A 10,301-nucleotide genomic window follows, 5' to 3' on the forward strand; every position below is an offset into this window, starting at 1 on the left:
GTGTGTGTGTGTGTGTGTGTGTGTGTGTGTGTGTGTGTGTGTGTGTGCGCGCGCGTAGTCAAAAATGGGTGATCATTCTAAAGTCTTTTTTCCTCTAGCTTATTAAAGAGGAGAAGCACAGGACTCTTTCAAAGAAAGAAATCAGAAAAGTAGAAAATTTTCTAAATGAGAAGAGTAAGTTAAGGACACTTTTGCATAGTGCTTTACAATTTAAAAAGTGCCTTTACATGCAAGATTATATACATTCGTCACAGCAAGCCTGAGAGACAGAAAAGGCAGGCATCATTTAACACCATTTTCCAAATGGAATAACTGAGGCTCAGAAAGCTTAAGCAACTGGCTCAAGGACACGGAAACAGTGGCAGATCCAGAACCCAAGCCAGGTTTCACAGCAGGACAAAGTCCACTATCCTTCTACGTTCAGATGCTCTCCTCCTGTGTGACTAAGGTTTTGCAGGAAATTTTTGTGGCTTATTAGGCGGTAGATAAGGGAAGAGCTATAAACATTTCTGAAAAACCAACAACCTGTTAATTTAAACTAAAATTCCTTTAGAATTAAAGAAGTTACCATATATGTAAACTACACGTACACTAATTCACCGTACAAAATGTTTTCCTACAAAGTTGAACTTGGTTGTCACAACCTATTAAGACTACTCTTTCAGTCCACTTGCTTCTCTTTTAAAACAGTAAAGCGCTATACAAAACTGCTACTATGGAAGTTGTAATATTTTCAACCTTTCTGAATACAGAATAATTGACTTTGATCTCGACTCTGACATAGCTATTAAAACATTAAACAAGCTGCTCAATTAGGACATCCTGGGAGCCAAGAGTATAGAGAAAGTGGCAGAAGTAGATTGAGAAGGCAGTTTCGTTTGGTTTTGTTTGTAACATCTAAGAGGACTGACACCACATCTCTATGGTAGTGATAATAAAGGATCAGGACTTTCCTTATCCTACCCTTTGCTCTAAAAGCCATAATCAGCTAGAGCTGCCCAATTAACTGCGGGACTGGTGAAAAATCTCAGGAATAGAATCTGCTGCTTATTGGTCTTATTTTATCGCTCCTTCTCTTTATGTACATTTTAACTGAACAGAGTAAGTTTTAGACAAAATTCCAAAAACATGTATATGATTCTACTAGTTTTATTATAACAGGCAAACGTTTTCCTTCAGAGTGGTTAAGAAACGCCATCTGAGGGCTTCCCTGGTGGCGCGGTGGTTAAGAATCTGCCTGCCAATGCAGGGGACACGCGTTTGAGCCCCGGTCCGGGAAGATCCCACATGCCAGAGCGACCGAGCCCGTGCGCCACAACTACTGAGCCTACGCTCTAGAGCCCGCGAGCCACAACTACTGAGCCCACGTGCCACAACTACTGAAGCCCGTGCGCCTAGAGCCTGTGCTCTGCAACAAGAGTAGCCCCCGCTCCCCTGCACGCAGCAACGAAGAACCAACACAGCCAAAAATAAATAAATAAAACAAATAAATTTAAAAAAAAGAAACTCCAACTGAACAGCTGCACATTTTCCCAGGATCTGCACTCCTCTGCATTCTTCTTCCTCTACCAAGTAAAGGCACCTATGATTTCTTACAGCCCACACAAAGCTACTCCTCACAAATCAGCAGGCCGTGACTCCTTCCTCTTGGACATCGCTGCAAGTCTTCTTGATGGAAGAAAGGGTGTGAGAAAGGATAAAGGATCAAAGGGCAGTTTAAGGGCAAAAAGGGGGAAAATCCCAAAAAAGGACCAGAGAAAGTGGAAACTGGAGCTCAGTGGCCACGATCATGTTCCTGTTTTTTTCCTGTATTTCTTCATCTTTCCCTTGTAGTTCCTCTTTTAAAGTAGCTGGACAAACAGTGGCCAGATAAGCGTGCTGGCAGCAGAAATTTGGGAGAAATCCAAGAATATACTGAATGAGCCACAGCCAATTATAAATTATATATCATCTGATTATCAGGCCCTGACATGCACAAACACCAAACAGAACAGACAGTGTAAATGAAGAACATCAAATCTCGGTCTGAAAGCCTGAATTTAAGTCCTGGCACGCTGCAGGATTTCCAACAAGCGACCTTTCCTGAGGCTCACTTTCCTCATCTGTAAACAGGGATAATACACCAACAACCTAAATATTTTACAGAGTTGCTGTGAAAATCTATGTGAGAAAAATACCACACATTTGAGGCAAGTACCTTTTAAAATCACTACAATGTCGTAAAGGATAATAAAACCCTCAACTGAAGACCCTCTCTGCCATCACATATAGTACCCATATTCTGCCTCTCTTAGGAGTATAAGCATGATCCAGGCAGATAAATTTAACTGGCTTTTCAGTCACTATCTGAAACAAACATTGTAATAAAAGAAGTTTCTACAGTCCAAAGATAAACTACAATTATTCACATACAAGGCTAATGCTCTCACTGTCAACAAAGTATGTATATCAAATCTTAGTCCCAGTAGTGTGCTAAGTAATCTACATCTTCTCATTTAATATCCTACCCATATCCAGGGTAGTAGAAAAAGCACAGGGCTTGATGTCTGAATGACCCTAAGTTTGAATCCCAGCTAGGGTATCGTAAGTGGTAGGCCTTAGCCAAGTTGGAGCTAAAATATCCTCAAGTGTACAGTAAGAATAATGCTACCGATTTCATAGGATTAAAATTACTGTGACCATGTCTGTATTGAGCCTAACCTGGTGCCTAGCATACTGAGGTTGCTCAGTATATGGTGGCTGGTAATCTGACTGCCTTCCCATTCCCCCAAAGCAAGCATCTTTAGTTTCTTTTAGGAATGTTTAAACTACATAATCAAACAAGATTACCAAAACCTCTCTCAGCCAAGAAGTACAATGAAAGGGATTCCCTAAAACCATTCACAGATCCTGAAATTGTGTCCCTAAAATTAACGTAAGCATAAGATCAAAATCTAAAGAGTTTAAAATCCATCCTTCCTTCACATGATCTGTGTAGTCAGGTGATCTAGAACCTCAACGGCCCTTCAACCACTGGCACTCCTGAGGAAAGAGGTGGCTATTCTCTAACAGCCTCCCCATTAGGAGGCCCTTTGGTAAGAGCTAGGCTGACTGCTGTCCCTTCCCTGAGAAGAGCAGTCAAAAACAGGAAGATAGGAGAGAAGAGGATTTAGCTTAACTTGGAAAGCTAAATTAACTAAGGAAAGCAGAGCAAGGAAGATTCAGGACATTATCTTCTTCACCTGAAGCTTGTGCCCCAACTATATACATACTTCGGTCAGTCTTGTACAGTTACATTAATATGCGTTCAAGCTTTTTCAAGCTTTCCTTCCTCTACGGTTTATGGCTATATTCAGATTTGATCTATAACAAATTTTAAAAATATATATGTATATAAATGAGAATTGCATTAAAGACCAAAGCTGACATTTAATCAGGCTCTTTTTTCCTTCCAGCTTAGTGTTAAGCAAGTGTTCACCTTTTTTTTTTTCTTTGGCGACCATATGATATTAAGACACGCGCCTTCATCCAGCAACGAAGCAGCAATGCACAAATTAGACTTTACATTGTCTTTTCCCACCAAATTTCCCGTTTAGAACTTTCCTCATTGCGTACGCCTAGCCTTTTGGGCAGTCTGAGAGTCACACATAATGACTGTCAAAACAGATGGTCTGACACACACAAAAGAACTACTGGGAAGAATCAGTGTCTGTGTACAAACACCCACGTGTGATAATCTCCTCAACAATCTCCTCAAACTCACAAAATCAGACAGAGATTGATGATGGAGGAGGGTGGAGTAGGGTGGCCTGGAGTGGAGCTGGATACAAAGATAAGATTAAGATCTGGGGAGTGAAATGGAAAAGAACCACAAGAGAGTACAGAGAAGGAGAGTCTATCATCTACCATACTGAAGAGGGAAGAGCGATCAGACTAGGTAGGAACGGAAGAATCTGTTGGGGAACGACTACAATAGTCAAGAGAAAACAAAGATTTCACCAAACCGAGACTTAAGAGTGAGCCAATTCCATGGGGTTTTTGTTTTCTTTCCAGGAAGCTACAAAACGGTCCTTTTTCAACAGCGGGATCATACTAACAAAAGCAAATAAAGGAAACCTATGCTAAAAATGTAACCTACCTACACTGAGCGGTCTGAAAACGGAAATACTTCTTCCCCCGTTTAGCAGTGGGTTTCAAAACAGCAGGGACAAGGGAGAGGGATGAGAGCTGTAAGAGGGGGAGGGGAACAGGCAGGCTCTTCCTGAACATAAGGAAAGGAGCCTTCGGCCTAAATGCTTATTTTACATGTACCTTTCTGTGGTCAGCTGGCAGGTTCCTCACTGAACACAACCTTCGACTGTGGAAGTCGGAAGCTGATGAGAGGTTCAAAGCCCACGGGGAATTTAAGAGCCGCTGCAAACACAAGGCTGATGCAGAACCAGCACTTGCTTCGGGTAGCACTCTAATAATCCCCGTCGGGCGCCTAGAGCTCCAGCGAGGTTTGACCCGACTCACTGTGCAAGGGAAAAAAGAAAACTGCAAAGTTCAAGGAAGAGCCTAAGTTTAGCCAGAAGACCTTGCAATCAGACGCAGAAGTGTGTGAGCCGGCAGGAGGTGGATGCTATCCGTTTGCTCCACCGGGTGCTGCACAAGAAGGAAATCCCTTTTACACACAGACACCGCGTTCCCTCGCCCCGCGCCCACTCCCGGCACACACTTACTTTCGTCCGGCCATTGATCTTGTAGTTGCCCAGCTTCCCGTTACAGTGGCGGATCAGGTCGTCCATGCTGCTCATGAGCAGCCCGATGGTTTCGCAGCCGGGCTCCTTGCCCTCGATCCAGGTGATCTTATCGCCTCGGATGTCCTTGGACGAGTCGCTCTTCTGGCTGACCAGCTGCCCGTCCGTGAACTTGCCGGTGTCGTGCAGGGCGCGCACCTCGTCGCCGATCTGCTGCCCGGTCTCCTTGCCCAGGAAGTCGTCCACCACGCAGATGCCGTGCTTGTTCATGCAGGGCACGATGTACTCCAGCGCCAGCTTCAGCGCCGGCAGCGGCTTCGTCTGCCCGTTGGGCCGCAGGCCCCCGCCGTGGCTCAGCGCCTCGCCCGGCGCGCTGCTCGGCGGGTACAGGTTCGCCTTCTCCTGGTACAGCGACGAGCGGGCCAGCGGCTCCTCCTTCGCGGGCTCCGCCTCGGCGGCAGCCGCCGCCGCCGCCGCCGAGCCCTGGCCGCCGGGCGCCGCGCGAGGCGGGGACGCGGCCACCACGGGGTCGGCCGCCGGCTTGGCCTTCGCCTTCCCCATCGCCGCGTCTCCGGCGGCCCGCGGGCCCGCGGCCTCGGCGACGGCGGCGGCGGCGGCTCTGTCCCGGCGCGGCGCCGCCTTCCTGGCCTCCCTGGCCCCGGCCCCGGCGGCCCTGGGCGGCGGCGCGGGGCCGGGATGCTGGAGCTGGCTCGCTCCGGAGGCGAGGGCGCCCTCGCCGCCCTGGCACACGAGCTTGTGCTTCTTCCAGTCCTGGCGCTGGTGCTCCTTGCTGCAGTAGAAGGAGCTGCGGCAGCGGCTGCAGCGCAGCAGGTTCTCCATCTTCCCGCACAGCTCGCAGTACTGCCGGTCTCGCTCGCTCGGGCTCGGCCCGCCGGGCCCGCCGCTGTCATTGGCCATGGCGGCGGCGGCGGCGGCGGTGGTGGAGGCGGCGGCCGAGCAGGAGGGGTGGCGGCCGGACGGCCTCGCCTGGGGCCGGGGAGCTGGAGGAGCGGCAAGGGCCGTCACTGCGCCATGCACCCGCCGCCCCTCGCCTCGGGAGGCCAGCGCCCCGCGCCCTCGGCCGGGCCGCTTCCTCGTCCTCCGGTCCCGCCGCGCGGCGCCGGCCGCCGCCTCAACGCCTCATCGCCGCGGAGGGCTGAGGGAGCGCGGCCTGCGCGGCGGACGGCGACCTCCGCTCGGGCACACAGGCCCGGCGCGCGAGACCCGCCGCCTCGGCCGCCGCCGCCTCAGCGTCCCAGGAGAGCCGGCTCGGCCCGCGGAGCAGCGCAGGGCGTGCGGGCGCCACTCGCTCTGCGCGCTCTGCACGTACACCACGGCCCCGCGGCGACCCGGGCGGGCGGCGCGCGAGGGCGGGGGGCGGGGCAGGGCGAGGGGTGGGCCGAGGGGGGCGGTGGCCGCGCGCTCGCGCTCGGGCGCGGGCGGCGCCCGGGCCGCCTCCGCTCTCCCGCACTCGGCCGGCTGGGCCTCGGAGCCCGGTCTGGCGCCCTCGGCGCCCACGCCAACTGCGTCCGGGGCGGGCCCGGGACGCTGCTGCGGCCCGCCCGGGGACGCCGAGGGGCAGGCCCGAGAGCGGCGGAAGGGAGGGGGCCGCGCCGTCGCCGCCGGGCCCGCGCCCCGGGCGGTACCGACACCTGCTGGGCAGAGCGCGGCCGCGAGGTCGCCGCGGAGCTGGGCGGCCTTAATATGGCTGCTGTTTGTGCGCAGCCGACTGGGTGTGTTCCAGGCGCGCTCCAGACTACGTTGCAAGGTGGCTGCTGCCACCGTCGTGTTGCATCGGAGGAAACGGAAATTCAGAGAAGTAAAGTAACTTGCCCAAGGTCACGCAGAACTGGGACGGAACCCAGAAACCAGACTCTAGGATTCCAAGGCTCCTTTTTCCATTACGCCAATTCAGCCTGTATTTCAGGAAGGCCCGAAATTGTTAAAAACAAAACTAAGTATTCCTGCGGTCAGTCCAAGCCCCTGTGCCCCGTTTGAGCCAAATTTAAAGGTACTGAAATTCGATGCATTTTTTTTTTTTTTTTTTTTTTTTTTCCATTTTTTAATCCTGTGAAATCTTGCGGAGTTTAAACCCTCGTGAAAAAATGTTTGGCTACCTAGTCGACTAAGTTAATCAAGGCTCACTTCAGGGTCCACATTCAGGCACTTGAGCTCAAACTGCTGGAACTGCTCCTGAGAAGTGGATCTGGCCGGGGCGCGGGGCGGAGGGAGGGCAAATGGGCATTACTGCATTAACGACTTTTAAGTTTAAACAGAGGTATCTCTTATTATTAGAATTTGTGCTATGCTGATGAGTACAATTCTTTCTTTTATAGTACATAAAAACCTTACCAGAACTAGGCCAAGGGTGTTTCTTTCCGCCCTTTCATTTATTTTTGGAATAAAAAGGGCTGTGACTGCGATGTTCACCATCTTTATTGAGCACCTGCTAATGTGGGAAATGCTGTGCTGGGCTTGTGTACCATCTGAATAGACTGCAGGTAACTTCAGCAGTCCTTGAGATGTTAGCCTTCCAGATTAACAGCACAAGAGCTGAAATGTGTAAGGTTAAAAGCAGAATAATATAGGTACTTATAAACCACTTTGTAAAATATTTTTTAAAAAACTAGCCTGAATCCAAAAACTCTTCATCAACTACACAGAACTTAAAACTGTCATTAAATTCTGCCATATAAATAAACAGTACCCTGGGGATCCAATCTGGTGAAAGAGGACAGTAATTCCAATTAGCCTGGCCTTTGGAAGACAGATAAGTTCCGTGCAGGGGGCGGACGTGTAAACAAATAATGACAACCTAGAGCTCAGAGTAAATGCCCTAAGAGAGGGCGGATAGGATGGGATGGGAAAAAAGAAAAAGGAATTGTTAGCCCTGCGCATTGCACTAATCAAGATTTCAAATCGATTAATTTAGAAAGTCTTAAAAATGGCTTAAAAAGTTAGCTTTTAAAACGTTTTGACATATGTAAATTATAAAAGTAAAATATAATTTCAATACAAGTGAACTCTGACTTCCTTGGCCTCCTTTTGCTGTAGTAATGATAACTGATTCTTAAGTATTCTCAAGTTTGCTAGGGAACACTCATTCTACAAACACTTGATTCTTCTAAATTTAGTTATTTGTAGATATTAAAAGTAGTCCAGCAATATCTTTAAAAATTACTATTTAGGTCTGCGGCATGCAAAGAAGTGTATTTACATCTCTCTATGCTTTTTTCATGTATTTTCATTGATATCTACCTAAAAGATTAGATGTCCGTATCAAAACCTTTATTAGCTTTCATTTTGTTCCAATTAAGTATACAAAATCACAAACTTAACATGTGTATCTTGAAAATACTTAGTCAAATGTGACACTTTCAAATTTTTCATGAATAGAACAAATATAAAATGTTGTTTCAAATACTTCCAAAGATCTATGATTTCAGAATTTTCACTTATTCAGGTTTAATAACCTGTGAACTAATTCCAAATTAGTGAGGTTTCACCAGACTATCTGCTGACCATGCAATAGCCAGTGAATGACAAGTTCACCAAGGAGATTCTAGAACTCCACCGGCATGTAACTGTTGTCATTTATTCAAATGTTATAGAGAAGATCCACACTGTCATGCAGGAATTTATCTTATAAACACTTACAGGGTACTTACTATTATGTGCCAATCTCTGTTCTAAGCATTTTACAAATATTATCTCATTTAATCTTTACAATCACCATGAGGTGGGTACCATTATTCTGTCCATTTATAGAAAATGAAACAAGAGTAAGGCAATGAGATGAGTAGCAGTAGGAGTGTTACCTAATACTTTGGGGAGAACAAAGGCTTGTGTCTCCCAAAGCCAGTAATTAGTACAACTTTTTCCCTGCCCCGAACCTAATGAAGATCAACTGTTCTAAAACCTGAAGGATGAATTCAAGGAAAGGTGCTGTCATCTCCATATCACACCAACTTGGAGGAAAGCTAATTGTCCACCTCTTTCACTTTCCTTTGTTCTTCTGGCAATGTTTACTTAAACTATAAAGCAGTAACCACTATGAACTGATGAGAGACTTACAAAAAAATGAGGCAAAATTGAGATTAAATGCAAAGGACAGAATTAAATGAGGAAATGAATTTAGAAATGAATGTGCCGAGTCTTGAGGAAAGCCCAGTGAACAGGCTTTGCCTTCAAGAGACTAGCCCTATTTCTCCTTTAAAAATGTTTAAAATGCACAAGAGAGCGTCTTTTCTGCTCAGGAAATCACACATCTGATTGTTAGCTAATGACCTCTTGTTTCCCCATCTGTGGCAATCTTGTTTTAATACATTACAGAGAACAGAAAAATCACAAGTACAACATAGGCATCCCACCAAGATAAACAGGAAGACGATCTTCAAGTTCTGGGAAAAGCAACTAAAAATTTGAGCCATTTTCTAACTATAGTATCGGGACACGCACAAGTAGGTGTCTTGGAAAACAGCACCTGCTCTCTTCTGTACTGGGTGTTCTGCCAGATGCACACATGCGCTGTGCTTCCCCACATACGTCGAACCAGGTTTACTGTCTACCAAGGTGGTTTCCTTATGAAAATAAAATATTTAAATAGACTTTGTATATATTCAGGAAAATTTATCTGTCACCCACTTTATCAGCTTATGATTTAAAACTTACCCACTAATCCAGTTAAAAATTGATCCTCTCAAGAAATATAACATGAAACTTTAGAATCATTCCTCATTATAATGATTATTTATTTACATAATGTATATAAATATAATGGGTTAATATAATTACACTATGAGTTGTTTTTTGTTGTCATTGTTAACAAACATTACCTTAATGTTGAACCCACTTTTAATGTAGTCCCAATTAGTAACTTATACCAACCCAGGTTAAAGACAGCTCAATTTTTTTCTGTAACTCTTTTTTGTGGGGAAAGGTAAACATACACAAAGATAGAGATAGTAGTATAATTAACCTCAACCCTGATTAGGTCAATAATTATCAACTTCCACAATTATCAACATTTTTATGTTCTTGTGCCCCCCCCATTTTGCCTTTTCTTTTTATTTTCCTTTTTTTTTTTTTTTTTTTTGGCTGCAGGATCTTGGTTTCCCGACCAGGGGATTGAACCCGGGCCCATGGCAGTGAAAGTGCGGAGTCCTAACCACTGGACCGCCAGGGAATTCCCTCCGTTTTGCCTTTTTTTTTTTTTTGCCTTTTTTTAAATTTATTTTTTATTGAGTTATAATTGACATATAACATTTTATTCATTTTAGGTGTACAACATAATGATTTGATATATGTATATTTTATGAAACAATTACCATAGGAAGTTTAGTCAACATTCATCACCTCACACAGTCTTTTTTCCTTGTGATGAGAACTTTTAAGATCTTCTCTCTTAGCAACTTTTTTTTAAATTAATTAATTAATTAATTTATTTATTTTTGGCTCCGTTGGGTCTTCGTTGCTGCGCGTGGGCTTCCTCTAGTTGTGGTGAGCGGGGTCTGTTCTTCGTCGTGGCAGGCAGGCTTTTCATTGCGGTGGCTTCTAGGCGCGCAGGCTTCAGTAGTTGTGGCA

At 46.3% G+C, this 10,301-nt stretch overlaps 1 protein-coding gene across 3 annotated transcripts in view; it reads right to left on the minus strand.

The window, feature by feature from the left end:
• Positions 1-6,064, minus strand: part of EGLN1 (egl-9 family hypoxia inducible factor 1) — a 57,347-nt gene extending 51,283 nt beyond the window's left edge. Inside the window, exon 1 of one of the 3 annotated variants that reach the window (XM_027094050.1) lies at positions 4,701-5,991. In XM_027094050.1, the coding sequence (XP_026949851.1) occupies positions 4,701-5,636 (936 nt within the window). In that variant the 5' untranslated portion in view covers positions 5,637-5,991. Of the gene's footprint in view, positions 1-4,700 lie in introns of all 3 variants that reach the window. The other 2 variants (XM_027094049.1, XM_027094051.1) reach the window with 2 other exon arrangements.
• Between the last annotated feature and the right edge of the window lie 4,237 nt (positions 6,065-10,301).

The sequence above is a fragment of the Aethalodelphis obliquidens genome, unplaced genomic scaffold (genome assembly GCF_003676395.1).
Source record: "Aethalodelphis obliquidens isolate GAN/ISIS:26980383/991018 unplaced genomic scaffold, ASM367639v1 scaffold87, whole genome shotgun sequence".
Taxonomy (NCBI): Eukaryota; Metazoa; Chordata; class Mammalia; order Artiodactyla; family Delphinidae; genus Aethalodelphis; species Aethalodelphis obliquidens.